Genomic DNA, 16369 nt, shown 5'->3' with positions numbered 1-16369 from the left:
CATGTAGGCACCACATGGCAATTTATCTTCATTTAAACACAAAAAATGTTTACCTCCAAACCTTGAGCAGCTCCCATGAATTTGACCTTCAAATGGTTTGTGACCCTCATTATCAATCCTAGAAGATGTCTCATCTCCAAGTCCAATCTATAGATACAAGCTCGCGTTATTACACACGCTTGCACTCATTGTCAATATACATCTCTCTTATGTTTTCATTGAGATGCAAGCTTCCACTGTAAGGTATACATTTGGAAGGTCATCTATGCTATATATACAGATACAAATCCCCTCTTTGGTTCCATCATAGATAGATTTGCCTTTTCCATGTTGTTATTAGCGTGGAACATAACTCTATTGTCAATATACATCTCTCTTATGTTTTCATTGAGATGCAAGCTTCCACTGTAAGGTATACATTTGGAAGGTCATCTATGCTATATATAAAGGTACAAATCCCCTCTTTGGTTCCATCATAGATAGATTTGCCAACTATTTCCATGTTGTTATTGGCATGGAACATAACTCTATTACCTACCCTCACATCCATCTTCTTATTCAATAGATTTCTCTAAATCATAACTTTATTGGACTTTTCCTAAAGGTGAATCCCTAGTCTTTGATTTTCTTCTAGGTTTTCTTTTCTTCTTTGTACCCCTAGACTCCCCTACCACAACTAGTTTCCTTTTGAGATTTGTAATGTACTGATTGCTTGATTGTAGAAGGTAATGTTTGGTAGTCATCCCGGGTCTATCCTAGTTTTTGCCATCTAGACTCCCTTGGAATAATTGGACTTTGATATGATTGGGTACCTCGCTATGAAGTGCTTGGCCTCCACCCATGAGGAATGACATGAAGGTTCCTACAAGATGTAACAATCTCTAATAACATTGTAGCACTCTCTCATGGTGGCGATCACATTGTGGCTCTATAGGACTGAGAGTAGTCAATCACGGCGGCACTTGGTTCACTATGAGTGAGAGAGCATCGTACTCGTTTTTCCACCATGTATCCTCCCTTTGTCTTGGGGTCTCTCTAGTGTACCTGTCTAAGCAATGTGTACGCTGACTTAGGATCAATTTGAGTATTACTACCAAAGCCCCCTAGTTCTTGATTGCCTTAAGGGATGAACCTCCCTTGCATGTTTTGCCTCTCATCTAGGTAACGATCAATACTATAAATGAATATAAACCGGTTAGGTGTAAGCCATGATGACAAGACCTTGGGGAGGGCACATGCCGATGGTGATGCCTCATGTAACAAATCTTCACCATTCATAGTGCTGTCTCTTGCGGTGAATTTGCACCAACCATAGTGCTATCTCTTGCACTAAATCTACCCTACCTCTTGTAGCAAATCTGCACTATATCACATCTTATTTGCTTGACTTTTGATATATATTTTTTCAAACACATTCAAAAACAACCATATTGATCCATTACAAAAAATGGTTTTAACTACGCTAAAACATCTTTATCAAGTAGCAATTTCACCACTTGCCTTCATTCTAGCTAAGACACTTTCATTCGATAATAAATCCATATTAATCAACAAATAACTAGCTAGTTCTTCTTAAGCAAAAACTTATTATTTACTGTAAAACGAGATTTATACTTTAATATGACCACACTTTTCTAATCCAAGTGGTCCTATCAAATCAAGTAGAAAATCAACCATTCAATTCTTTGATAATTTAGCCACATACACTAGCTAGAATTACATGGTTTTTCAATGTGCAGCTAAGTGCAAACATTATCTTTTTTTAATCGCTAGGATGTTAGAATAAGTCCTACATATCAACTTAATGTATCTTTTTGGATTTTGAAATTATAAATTATCTAAGTTTCTAATTTAATAGTAATATTAAGATTTCTGTTAGAATTTATGTGCGAATACCTAGGCGAAGAATACCTGGCTTTGTGCGTTGGAGTGGATGGCATCATTGGTCAATTTTCCTATGCTAAATGTTGCAGATGATGGACCTACTACATTCAATGGCCTTGTCTCATGATGCATTAACCCTCTTGCACAGGGGTATGATAGATGGAGAGAAAAGACAAAGGGAATATGGGATAAAGAAGGCAGTAGGATGAGAAAAAGAAGGTGGATAGGATGAAATAAAGATGTGGTGAAAAAAGGACGGGAAGAATTAAAACATTAGAAAATTATAGCTTCGCCTTGTTACTCTTCCTCTCACAAGCACTTTGTCTTTTTATCATGTCTCTCTCCCTAGCATCACTAGGTCGAAGAAAGCTTCACTTTAGCTTGAGTGATCATTGAACTTGAGAATTTAATAAGGGGAGATATCATCTACATAGAGAGAAACAATTATAAAATAACTTGGTTTATGTTTTATATAAATGTTAGAATAAAATTGGAGATGGGTGTATAAACTTGCTGGTGCATTGAAACCAAGGACCTAGTGACTGCTTGAATTTGTGAAGGGATCGATGAAGTTTGCAAGCATAGAAGCACTTCAAATGCAGGTTACCAAAATTTTGTTGCTATACTAGTGAAGAGTATCAAATTGGCACTATCTTATAGTTTGGACTATTGAGATTTGAGCATAACTAAATGTCTTACAATAATCATTGGTGATTTGCAACAATCCTTGCCATTTGATTTGTGTGGACAATGAACTCTAGACCAACATACATGAAAAATTATGACTGAGAGTATAAACACATCGTGTATACTTTTGATCGAAGAGCTACAAGCTAATAACAACGATGCCTTATGATGCATTGTAGCTAGAGCAAAGAGAGTGTTAACAAAATAGCTAGAGCCCATGTATAAGAGGATGGAAGAGAAACAAGGGACAATAGTCAGGCCTATATTAGGGTAACAAAACCATGGGGCACATTTATGGCATGAGTCCAGTAGTGGTCATGTGAACATGAAGAGAAGCACTGTAGTAAAGAAGATGATTAATAATGAAGGTGCAGCAAAGCATGTGGAAGATTACGACTAGTTACAAACCAAATGATGGATGCTCACTTTGTAAGTTCTAACTTATCAAAGTATTTATTTAGGGGCTACATGACCTACTATTTACTTGCAAGATTGGTGAACCCCTTCCTCACTTTTGGCCATGGAGTCTCCCTACCTACTTTTTAAAGTGGTAGACAAGGGTGCAACTTTTGCATGTGTAATCAGTCGAAAAAATTAACATATGCAAAAGGCCAATGTGGCTATATATATGTATGTATGCACACACACACACACACACACACACACACACACACACACACACACACACACACACACACACACACACACACACACACACACACACACACACACACACACACACACACACATATATACACACATATATATATACATATATATACATACATACATACATACATACATACATACATACATACATACATACATACATACATACATACATACATACATACATACATACATACATACATATATATATATATATATATATATATATATATATATATATATATATATATATATATATATATATATGTTTGCAAAAGGTCAGTGTGGCCTATGAGGCAATTGTTGCATGAATTGTGCCTAAGGTATTGTATCAAATGCTTTATAGAAATCCACAAAGCAATAATAAATCATCTTGTTTTGGGCCCAGCCCTCCTCAATGATTGCCTTGAGTGGAGTATATGATCCAATGTGGCAGAATCCACGTCTAAAACCAACCTACCCTTGTGCTCTCTTGCTTTGCATCTCATCCCATGCACTAAGCTCATGCTTCAATATCAATCCATATACTTTAGCTAGTTTATGGCCGATCATGATGGTCCTATAATTACTGGGGACAAAAAGATTGGAACTATAGTATGGTCCTAACCATATTTTAGGGAATCCCTCACATATTGCTCTATTAAACATACATGCCAATATCGGTGCCAATGTGCCACTTACATGTAACATTTGCTTTGCCACTAGACCATCCTCATCTTGTGCCTTCCCATTCTATAGTCTATAGATTGCCTCTCTAACCATCTTATTGGTGAAGGACCATCATGTTGGCATGTGGGGGCTGTGCATGGGTGTCTGTCCTCTTACATCATACAATTGTTTTCCATAATGGAACCAAGTATCAAGTGATGTAATCTTACACAAGGTTGTCTCTTGTAAAACATTCTCCATGCTCTTTTGCTATCCCATCCCAAAAATAGCAGGTATATCTCTATCTCAATTTTAGTCTCACTTCTTTTTCTACAAAAGGTGACTAAAGAGCATCCTTGCTTGAAAATGTGTCCAAGTACCCACTACACACACACAAAGAGAGAGAGAGAGAGAGAGAGAGAGAGAGAGAGAGAGAGAGAGAGAGAGAGAGAGAGAGAGAGAGAGAGAGAGAGAGAGAGAGAGAGAGAGAGAGAGAGAGAGAGAGAGAGAGAGAGAGAGAGAGAGAGAGAGAGAGAGAGAGAGAGAGAGAGAGAGAGAGAGAGAGAGAGAGAGAGAGAGAATATCCATGTATTATTATTATACATACTATATATTCTATTATCCAAACCCTGATGCTTGAGCCATGGTTGAGTTTTACAAATGTGTTTCAGATATGGATGCTATTTCCAAGATATATATAATGTAATGTCTAAATGGTTGTTCCTCTCTTAAATGGTCAAATGACTAATTGGGAGGATGTAGATGTGGCACAATACTCCAACACCTCATGCTATGTGCCTTAGGTCATGTAGTCATATATATTTTTCCACCTTGTATTGACCACAATTGCAAGTATCTCATTTGCTGGGTGTCATTTCACTTCATGTTGTAGGTGCCATGACCTGTTGTAGTTGATTATACTTGGCAACGACAATCCATGAATAAATATTCATGGCAGTACATGCGTATCTAGTCTCAAGAACTACCCCTTTTTCCACTTCCTCAAGACCCACCTTGAATCTCCATGTTTTGTAGTTCTTATCAAGCTTGACTTCTCATCAAGGTTATCACTCTTGTAATTGCAACCTAAACATGTAAATTTAAACTAAACTATGTGTGATTAGCCCAATGTTATGCTATGCTATGCTTAATACTTCTACTATATGTTGACATAATAAATATGAGATGTTAAGGTACAAAGAAAGCATTGGTATCATATCATGCCTTAAGTACACATGGGCAATACAACACACATATTGTGCATTTGGGACAAAATCAAGTATGTTTGTATACAAAACCCTCTTATGGTTAGCATTTGAAGAAATATTTGTGCCACCTATGGAATGTAACCCCAAGAGTGTACAAATGTATGTGAAACACATATTTCAACATGTTAGTAGAGATACTCCCTTTGCTTACTACATGATTATGAATGGGAATTAATCCAAGTACGAAGGTTGTCAACTACTTTTGTTCACATTTCTTTGCAAGTTAAGGCTTTAAGTTGCAAAACATTTTATTTGGGTCAAGATCTAGAGTGAAAAAAATACATTTTTCAATTGTCACACTATATGAGCATACATTCATTTGAGGCAAAGAGTTTGATGCAAAATATTCATGTATATTTTCACCTATTAAATAAGAAAATGTGACCTAGGTCAACTACTTTTTATTAGCATTGGGCCTTCCTATGTTGAGTTTTCTATAGATGCATGTGCTTTCAATAGCTTAGCAAAGAGTGCAAATGTTTCTTTAAAATATTATCTTAACATAAAATGAAGAGATTATGCTCCAATGTAAAAGTTATAATGACCTTAACCAATACTAAGATTGATATGCTTAGAGCCCATTGCTGAAGCACCAATGGTCATTGAAGATGACTATAGGTCATTTCACATCACCTTCACATATATGATTTTATGTTGCCTTGTATCAATTTTGTTGGGGGTTAAAGGTTGCATGTTCCTAGTCACTTATATTTATCTTGTAATTAGTGCTCATGCAACTACACTGCAGTTGGAGGCCACTCATCATTGCCATGTTTATTATTTATTCTTTACAATGGAATAATAAAGGGAAGGCATGCCACACATTGTGATTGTTGGAGTTCCCACATACCAGTCTTGCTCTCAAGTTCAAACCTCCATAGTGATTGGTCTCTTACTTTTGCTTGAGATTCTCTCTCACTCTCACTCATGCTCACTCTTTCAATTGGTATTAGAGTGAGCATTCAAGGAGCTTTAATCATCCTTCTTCAACGCAAGAAAGAGAGCTTCAATTGAGCTTCCATGGCAGTCACACCTTTTTCCAACTAAGATACACAGTAGCTCCCTACCTTCTCCTCCTTGTTTCCCAATATTTAAAGCACCTTCACTCAATCACAAGTGATCCTAGAAGGTCATCCATAATAGGGACAAGCTCGAGGGAATGACCTGCAATTTGCAATGCATTTTAAGGGGCTTTCCCTACATTGTTTGCATTAGCCATTGCCTCTCCTAGTGCTCCTCTTGCTCCTTGCCTAGCATTTGGGAGTTCATCCCAACTCCTTGGACTCCATTTGGGCATAATTTCGAGTTGAGATGACCAGCCATTGACTTAATGTTGTGGACAAACCTGTTGTTGAAAATTGGGGCACTAAATTCTTGAAGGTTTATGCTTCTTTGATACTTACACAGCACTGAAGATTCAATGCTAGGATAATGCATTAATACTTGTTTAATGCTTATCCAATTCAATGTTGGGATGACGTAGTAATGCTTTGAAGGATTCATGGATCGATTAGAGCTTGCTTTGCTCAGCCATTGGAAGATTTATTACTGTCATAAACAGTGGACAACAAGTTTATGTATTAAATATCAGTGAAATACATACTCTCATACCACTCTGAAATACTCTTGGATCAAATGAATGCTTACCACTGTTGGTTATGCTAAATATGATCTCATTTGAGCTTTGAGCTTTGATTTGAAGCTCCTTTATATTCATACTTGGCAAAGTTTGCATTGCTTAGTACTTTACCACTTATGGGCTTGGATATTTATATTGTTTGTATGCTCCTAGATGTGTTAGTTGGCATTACTAGGCTTTGAGATGCCATGATTTATATGAATTGAGCTTGCTTTGCTCTTGGCCATTCCAGTTTAATTCCATTTGGAGTATTTCTTAATTTTTTTACTGTAGAGCTTGTCCTTTGGAGCCATGGGATCTTTCTTTATGCTCATTGGTTTATGCAGAGCTTGTCCTTGAAGTCATTGATCAATGTGGGCTGATCTTTCTTTGATATTTGGTTATTTGGTACTTTCTCCTGTCAGACGGACGGTTAGTTATGGATACATATTTCATTATGTATTGAGCTTCATTGTTCTCATGAGTAGTGAGTTGTTTGTAGTTTGGTAGAGACATAATGCATAGTAGGTTCATAGAAATTAAGAGGATGCAAGGCTTGAGTAGTGTGGCAAGACTAGTTGTGGAGCCAATACATCTTGCTCTCTCTGTCTATCATCAATAAGAACTTGCACAATAGGCTGATCCTGGGCCATTGGGAGCATCAACATTTGCTATAGGCTGTCTAACTAGGGCTAGATATGGTAGTAACAAGAGACTCCTCTTGACAGATTACCCTGTGCATCTTAATCATTTGTTGAGGTTGCTTATGCATCTTTTCCTCATGAAACACAACATCATGGCCATGGATAACTTTCCTAGCATGTGGATCTCAAAGGCGATAGTCTATCTCACATGCATCATCATATCCAAGAAAGATACATTTGATAGAATTTAGATCCAACTTGTTATGCTTGTCTTTGGAAATATGGCAGAAAGCCTCACATCCAAAGACTCTCAAGTATACATATGGGAGAGGAGGCTTACCAAACCATACCTCCTCAACAACCCTACCACCAACAGTATTGCATAGGTATTTATTAATTAAGCGAAATGTAGTAGTAACTTTGCAACCCAAAATGAAATAGGTAAGCCTGCATGACTAAGCATACTATGGATCCTCTCTTGAGTGGCCATGATCATGTGGTCTGTAACAACATTCTAGGGTGGGGTATAAGGTGGTCAATTGATGCTTAATATCCCGATCATCACAAAACTACTCAAAATCATGTGAGGCATATTCACCCCCATTATCAAATCTTAGGGATTTCAGCCTATACCTAGACTAGTTCTCAACTAAAGTAACAAAGCATAGAAATACAGCTAAACCCTCTCACTTCTACTTTATAGGATAGACCTATACTTTATGCAAAAAGTCATCAATAAATGTCACAAAGTACCTAGCACTACCCAAGGACGACCCACAAGCATCCAAATAAATAGGAGCCATGCACTCACCCATGCACATAGAACCAAAATTCTTATGCGTATTATGTGTTTGTTTGCTCTATAATTAGTGATCACAATAATCAAAACATGAAGATTCTAAGGGCGAAAGATATTGCAAATAAGTCAAAACTTTCATTCCTTTGAGAGACATATGTCCAAGGTAGTGATGCCATAGAGATACATGAGGGAGATCAGTAACAAGCAATACATGATTAGGGGAGCCAGATATAAGCAAAGAATAAAGACTACCAATCTTGGCACCTCTAAAAAAATGAAGTTATCAGGAGTAATTTTCCATGCAAATCACCAAAAAGATACAATACCCACATCATCATCAAATTGTCCTCCAAAGATAAGGATTTTGGTCAAAGCTGGTATATTATGTGCATCATGGAGAACAAAGGAAGTAACATTGGGAAATTGCAAATATACATCACCAATGCCAACAATATCATACGCATGGTTATCCCCCAGATGTATTGAACCAAAAATAGTGTAGTAAGTATAGAACCAACTACGGTGAAGGATCACATGAAAGGAAGCACCTGAATTGTGTAACCAACACTAAGAAATAAGACTAACCATCAATCAACTGTATGGTACTAAGTGAAGAAGAAGACAAAATATAATCGTCTAAACTGTACTCTAATGCATTAATCTCCTTAATCTTTGTAGTGGACTTAGTAATATGCTGATAATTAGATGTTTTAACACTATCCTATACTTTTTCTGTCTTTCTCATGCCTATCATGGTGCATCTTATGGCATTGTGGATGTGTATGTTCCTATTGCCCACAATAATGACCACTGTAAAGACCTAGTCTGTTGTGGGTCTCTACCACAACGGTCATAACTGCCTCTAGTATCATTCTTGCCTCTCATTGTAAGTGTATGAGAGACATTGGATACATCAACATTCTTTCTATTCACTTTCTTAGTAAAGCAAGGCTCCCTCTATATTTGACCATTTAAAAACATCATCAGGAGCATTGGTGCTAATAACAGTATCAAATATATCCAAAGACTCTAAAAGAGTAACAAGCAAAAACACTTTTATGTTACCATCAAAGACAATATTTTGCGAAGTAAGCTAGCTGCAAAACTCAAACTCATTCAAATGAGTAGAGATAGGCGTGCTTTCCTTCATACGAAATTCCACAAGCTTTTTGAGCTAGTACTACTCTAAAATAGGGCTTTGTTTATCGTAAAGATAATATATTTTTAATCATAACTGATAAGGATCACCTTCAGCCTCAATGACATTTAAATATACATATTTAGACAAATATATTTAGAGGTTGCTAATAGCTTTTATGAAACAAATCAACATCGTAATCTTCTAGCTTTATGCCTTTGCAATTCAATGGCTTAACTAGCTTATTATGCCAAAACTTACCATATCTGGGTCATCCCGAAAAAGCCTGAAACTTCAAGTATCATATATTGTTAAGGATCCCAAAAGTGTCAAATACATAGATGCATCTCGAACAAAGGGGTAACCATGTACATAAACTAACTGTGCATAAGAGATCTCCAATCAAATAGGGAGAGGTGGCAATTCCTCTTGGAAAATAACTATGCATAGAGGTGATAATTCCTCTTAGGAAAGGGCTATGTACAAAGATTATAGATCCTAATGAGCCCCTTATGAGGAAGGCTATGTGTACAGGGGTGACAATTCCTCTTGGAAAAGAACTATTTAGTCTAAGTTTGACTCACTACAAAAGAATCATACTTCGGATCTAGTTTCCTTGCCTAAAGAAAAATGTGTTTTGCCATGCAAGTGGGTGTATAAACTAAAGAGCACCCTTGGTCACCCTAAGACAACATATAAGATCCACTTGGTTGCAAAGGGTTTTAGACATAATAAGGGAGTTGACTTTGATGGAATCTTCTCTTGTATGATCCAAATGACTACCATTCTCTTGATTTTGGCTTTAGTTGCCTAGTTGGATCTAGACTTATACCTAATGGATATTAAGATGACTTTTCTACATAGAGACATGCATGAGGATTTGGGGAGAGGGCCAAGATGGCCAATATCCCGTTTGCATCTGCAATGGGTAGCTTAATGTATACCATGATAGTCACTAGACCTAACATAGAATTTGTAGTAGGATTTGTGGCTTTTTATATCGCAACACCTAGCAAATAATATTGGGATGCCGTGAAGGATATTGTAGAGTATCATAAGGGTATTACATACTTATGCATTTGCTATGGTAGCCAAGATATTGAAGTCATAGATTACACTAACTTAGATTATGCAAGATATGCAAATAATAGAAAGTCCACCTCTAGCCATTTCTTTACCTTTGCTAAAGGTGTTGCTTCTTGGATGTCTAGGGTGAAAAAATACACTTTCTTGTCTACTACCGAGGTTGAGTATATTGCAACCATTGAGGTTTATAAGGAGATCCTATGTTTAGGCCGTCTAGTTACAAACCTTGGTATCACCTCTACAACTTCTATACTACATTCAAACTTTAGAAGTGCTATTTAATTTGCGCATAATCCAATCTTTCATGCGAAGCCTAAACACATTAAGATTCGTTATCACTTCATTAGAGGAGATTGAGGACATGCAAATAGAGCTTGTCAAGATCTTTATAGATAAGAATCCTATGATTTTCTTACTAAAAATCTCCCATTAGAATATAATGCTTCCATAGAAAGATGATTGGTATAAAATAAGATGACGTCTTTCCTCATTCACTTCTAGTCATATGTACATTTTCTATTTTCTTTCTTCTCTCCCAATACATTCGCCTTTAAATGGAAGGCTATTGGGGGTTAAAAACTATAAATGCCTAATCTCCTACATTTATCTATGCACTATCCCCCCTTTTAAAATAAAAACCTTTGTAATAGAAAATACCAAGTCTTATAAATAACTAAAATTTTGAGACTTCATGAATATGATATAAATTAGAAGCAAGAGAAATATAGCATTAGAAAGATACGTGCATAAACAAGGAATCTCCACAAATACATATGACTACAATAAACTCACACCTTGTATATTTACTCAAAATGAAGCCAATGGAAGGAAAAAGATACAACTACCTAAGAATCTGTTTGTGGTTAATGGTCATTGTTTCTTTCTTCCATGTCGTGGACTTCTACAATGGCAAGCTTTCATTCAATTACCTTTAGTAAACAATCATTCAACCATCCATGTGCATGCCTTGTAGTCCCATTTGTTTCTATTAGTGATATATGGAGGGACTCCTCAATCTCAAAATCTTACAAAGAGACATCCTATGTGTCCCACCACACTCAAAAGCCTAAGCTCACAGTTATCCCACTCTCACTCGATAGAGAAACTAAGCATGAAAAACACTTAAAACACTAGAGAAGTTCAAGTGTAAGGAACGAGAAACACATCAACATGAACTTACGCACATTACTGATCTGTTGAACATCAACACCACACTCAGGTGACAAATTGAATAGACAGAAACTGTTTGTATTTTACACTATTTAAATATGCTTTACAGGCTTGTCAAAATGTCAGTCAAAAGCAGCCCAGCCAAATAAAGCACATGAAGGAACTCTTAATCACAAGGAAATACAAATCCCAAGTGAACATCAAACTCAGTGTGGTTCCACTGGCACATCCTCTTACTATCAAGGGTGCTTGATGGGTGGATAGAGGGGATACCCATTTTGGTTGTACCGAGGACACTCTGCAACTGGCAATTGTGGTCCTTGCACGGGATATCCAATGAGGAAATCCATCCCACTTTGCACCCCATTCATAGACCTTGAGGCTGGCAAGTCATTATGAAGACCAGGCCAATCATGTACAGAGATTCCATCCATTGAACCTCCATGGTAACTGAAAGAGCGTGACAAAGGAGAATGTGCGAAGGGATGAGGTAAGTGGATGCCCTCCCTAAGGTTACCATGAGCATGGTCTAAAGGACTAGGAATTTGTGTTCTAATTCCATCATCCCCGTGCAAAAGTCCATCACTCCTCTCAGTTCCATTGCAATGGATACTGTTCATTTCCAAATGCAATTGCCTTATGCACATTCTTTGAAGATCATGAAAAGAAACTTGGTGCTGGAACCCTTGATTGCCAGGCTGTTGAAAAAAGGCATTTAGAGCTCTTGCACCCAAAACCTTATCATCCTCTAGCAGCTCATTAATAATATCCAAATGAGGAAACTCTTCTGAAGAGACCCCACTGCTTGTGGTTGCATCCCGCTTTATCTGCAGAACATGCCGATCTCCAGCTGACTGCATGTCAACAATACGAGACACGCCCTTTTCTGCAGCTGAAATGCTCTTATGAGGCACAGGGGAAAAGACAGTGGCATGCACTTCATGCATGTGCTGCTCTCCATTTTCCTCTTCCAGTTGCTGCTGTAATTGTCGTTCTTGTATGTAATTCTGTTTCTGCAGATCAACATCACAGTGTGACAAACTGGCAGAGAGACATTCTTGATGCTGGGATGGCTGATGTTGTAAATGCAGCATTTCAGGAGTTACCGTGCCGAAAGTTAAGCCAACATTGCTTCTCACTACGGGACTACATTCTGATTGCTGGCTTGGAAATTTCTCTATCATATCCTGTCTGCATTTTACCACATCCTTTGAAACTCCATTTCCATGGGTCTGATAATTACTGTCCTCCTGGGCAACTCGAGGAGTAGGTGCATCTTGCCTAAAAGCACAATGCACTGAACTAGGAAGTATGGAAGCAGTAGGCCCTGTTGATTCTGCCACTGACAATGTTTGTGACAACCCACTACTTGAATGAGAAGGATACCCCTCTGTCCCATGATTCCTGGTACCAGTCCCAGAAATCAAAGTATCAGTTGTACAAGCAGCTGCACCCTGTTGAGAGGTAAATTTGGTTGACATAAGATCAGTGGTTGCCATTCCTAGCCTACCAGTAGCACTTGTAGAACGGGCAAGTGGAGGTGGAAATTGTGGCATTTGCATGACAGAAGAGTTCATCACTGGAGCTGCAGCCAAGCCTGGCGCACTTAGCGGCCTAGATAACCCTGTTTCTGGGGCTAGATCAGATGATGAACTTAAGCGACAGGAGTCTGACATTCTGCACAGACCATCGGGCTGGATATTTGGAAAGGCAGTTGATACAGATAGCATGTCCTTCATATGACCTGAGGTCATACGTGTTACTTGAGATGAAGCTACACCTTGAGTTGAAGCTGTTTCCTGCAATTTATTTCTAGGCTGCTCTTGGGAACTGCATGCTTCTTGCATCTCCTGATAGGAAGGTGCATTAACTGAATCAGAGTCACCTAGCAAAGCCATTGATTCTTCATCTGCTGTGGAGGCCTCTGTAGAAATTGCTTTTTCAGCTTGTGATTCAGCTTCAGATTTCTTCGAGAAGTCGTGCTCTCTTTTTTCTGGGGATAGTTGTGGATTACTGAATGGAGCCAGTTTTGGATGAGACTTGCTCGACTCAATCTCTCTCTTCTCTTGATCATTGTTGATATTCTCCTGGTACAGACTGAGCTGCTGGTACAGCATAACCACTTCCTCTTCCTGTAAGTAATTAATTCAAAATTTTCTCAGCTTGAAACATTTGAGTTTGCCGACAATCTTTGAATGACAATGAGTTGTGACTAATAAAGAACAACTTGTGAACAATGAGTTCAATCATGTATGCTTCCCACATCAGGAAAAAACCCCAATTACTAAGCCATGAGCTCATAACACTGTACAGTCCCTCACCTTTTCTTGAAGGCGCTGTTGAAGCCACTCGATCCGCTGTTTCAAAGAAGCAATGACAGTCTCCGCATTCAAGCCTCCTGAACTGCCTGTGCCTCTCCCTCTAACATACAACAAAGATCAGTCAGAGGCTTACAAAACAAAAAAATATCCAACTTACAAGCTCTGCAAGCCAGCTACATGGGTAATTTACACAGGTCTTAGCTTTTAACATAGGAAGTTTTAGCAAGTGCTTGCTATGATAGATCCGCAATGGCAAAGTAACAAGTCTTCTCATTCAATCTATCTTAGCACCTTGTGCAGAACATTCTAAAATATCAAAGTGTGCCAGAACTTCGAAGCAGCAGAGAAATTTACCAAATAACAAGGTATCTAAGTAGTTAATCCACAAACAAGTCCTATTTGCAAGCTTGGTCTAAAACGTGCACAGGCTGTAGAGGGTGCTTTCTACAAGCACAGGATGTTTACATTATTATAATAGGTCAAAAATCTAGAAAGAAGTTTGTTGCAGGTCCTCCACGACAACATTGACAAGCCTATGGAAGATAGCTGTTAACATGTCCTTAACTGACAAGATTGACATAAATCCAGTCTCCTATGCAGAGAGCTTTGATATCCGGACAACATAGTTCTCCTACACCCTAGTTGATCATTCTGCAGGGCTGAGTCTGCCAGGAACTCATCTACATCAGAACATGTCAATCAGCCCTCTTATAAAAGCTAAGAACGTTTCAGACACCATAAAAAGGAACAAACCTGCTTGGTAAACACTGAGTTTGATCTGCTATGTTTATCTTCCTCCTAGATCCATTAGCGACATCACTGCTAGATGGTATGGAATCTGAAGAGCATGTGGATGAGCTGTCATCAAGAAGGGCTTGATGATTCCGACTAAACCTTCCATTTTGGGTAGAAGTAGCAAACACAGTGCCACTGAAGCTGGCCTCCATCACTTGACGCACTTCTAATCCTTCACGCCCCCACAGAGCAGCATCCACATCCCCGTCTTCTACTGTAGGTCTTAGTGTGCCCACAATGCCATCAACATTGTCCAACACACTTGAATCGTCATCCTCATCTCCTGTATGTACAGAGGTGGTTGAGGTTTCTTTTGTCAAAGAGTCTCTTACAATTTTAGTGCTGGAAGAGTCAACCCTTTGGCAAGATTCCTGTCTTCCTGCTGAAAGTTTGTCCTCTATCCCTTTTTCCTTTTCTTTCTCTTTACGATTGCGCCTTTGCTTGGCCTTTAAAAAGTAGAACAATAACCGTTATATTTCCCTTTTAAAAAATGGCTGGTATGCTGAAAGAGAGCAATATAGTGACAGCCAGTAGTGTAACGCGAAAAGACTACCAAGCTGTTTTCAAATACAATAGAAGTCTAAATTTTTTTAGATCTCATTCAACTGTTGAAGTGAAAATCGAAACATGCGTATAACTCTAACTCACTCTCTTTTTTTTTTCGTAAATCTAACACACACACACACACACTCTCTCTCTCTCTCTCTCTCTCTCTCTCTCTCTCTCTCAAAAAAGAAACAAGCCTATAATTGTGATAGGAAGTTGTTTCATTCATACTAGGTTCTGATGCTATCTCTTCATATCTATCCTACAAGAGTTTCCAAATTGCACAGACAGGCACAAGAGCTTTTTGGACCCTCTGGATACTTGCACCGAAAAGAGTTAACAGTGCTAACTTGGACCCCCTGGATATTTGGCAGTATAAAAACAGGATTGGCAAACTTAGAATATATCAAGCAACTGTGAAGGCTTGCTTTTAATTGTCAGGAAGTCTAGGACAGGAAGGACCATAAACTATGATACTGAAGTGTGCTAGCTTGGAGCCCAAAAATTTTGGTAGTGAAAGAAAAGACTTAGCAAAACTACAATACATCAATCAACTGTGAAGTCCCTGCTCCCCAGCAACCCCATAGGCTGCCCATGAGGCCCATGGCCCCTCTCCCTTAAGTTTGCAGGGGGAGTTGAGCCAAAACATTGAAGAGTTACAAGTTCGATGTTGCAACAATCCTTATACACAACAAAAGTCGAAACATTCCTAGTATAACTGCAGATCTCCATTTCCAAATCATATCCCACCATAGAACAAGAGCATCTTTTGTGCTATCATCAAACAAGGAGGTATGGTATTATCCTACCTGCATCTGGGCTACAGTGAATCTACAGAATGAATCAAGCCCATCCAGAACAACTCTGCTAGTACCTAAACCTTTTGCAGACAAAGCCATACTGTTGCCATGACAATCATGATGCCAAGCATCTCAATTAGTTTATTATCGACCTGCCCTATATAGATTAATATTACCTCACTAAAATTGTGAATCTCACATGAATAAAGACAACAGCACAGAGGTCGAGTTGATTGCTTTATTGTCCTTCCAAGCTTTACAAACAGCCTGAACATAACACAGATTGCTAAGTTCAT

At 38.3% G+C, this 16369-nt stretch overlaps 1 protein-coding gene across 2 annotated transcripts in view; it reads right to left on the bottom strand.

The window, feature by feature from the left end:
- Positions 1-11637: 11637 nt before the first annotated feature.
- LOC148025268 (uncharacterized) overlaps positions 11638-16369 on the bottom strand; it is a 104465-nt gene continuing 99733 nt past the window's right edge. For both annotated transcript variants that reach the window (XM_087692270.1, XM_087692271.1), the window contains 3 exons: positions 14686-15173; positions 13933-14032; positions 11638-13743 (listed from right to left, as the gene is read on the bottom strand). In XM_087692270.1, the coding sequence (XP_087548396.1) occupies positions 11851-13743; positions 13933-14032; positions 14686-15173 (2481 nt within the window). In that variant the 3' untranslated portion in view covers positions 11638-11850. The remainder of the gene's footprint in view (positions 13744-13932; positions 14033-14685; positions 15174-16369) is intronic.

Source organism: Lygodium microphyllum, chromosome 14 (genome assembly GCF_053477565.2).
Source record: "Lygodium microphyllum isolate KBCC chromosome 14, Lygodium_microphyllum_v1.1.10, whole genome shotgun sequence".
Lineage (NCBI taxonomy): Eukaryota > Viridiplantae > Streptophyta > Polypodiopsida > Schizaeales > Lygodiaceae > Lygodium > Lygodium microphyllum.
This window is presented reverse-complemented; position numbering and strand designations above follow the sequence as displayed.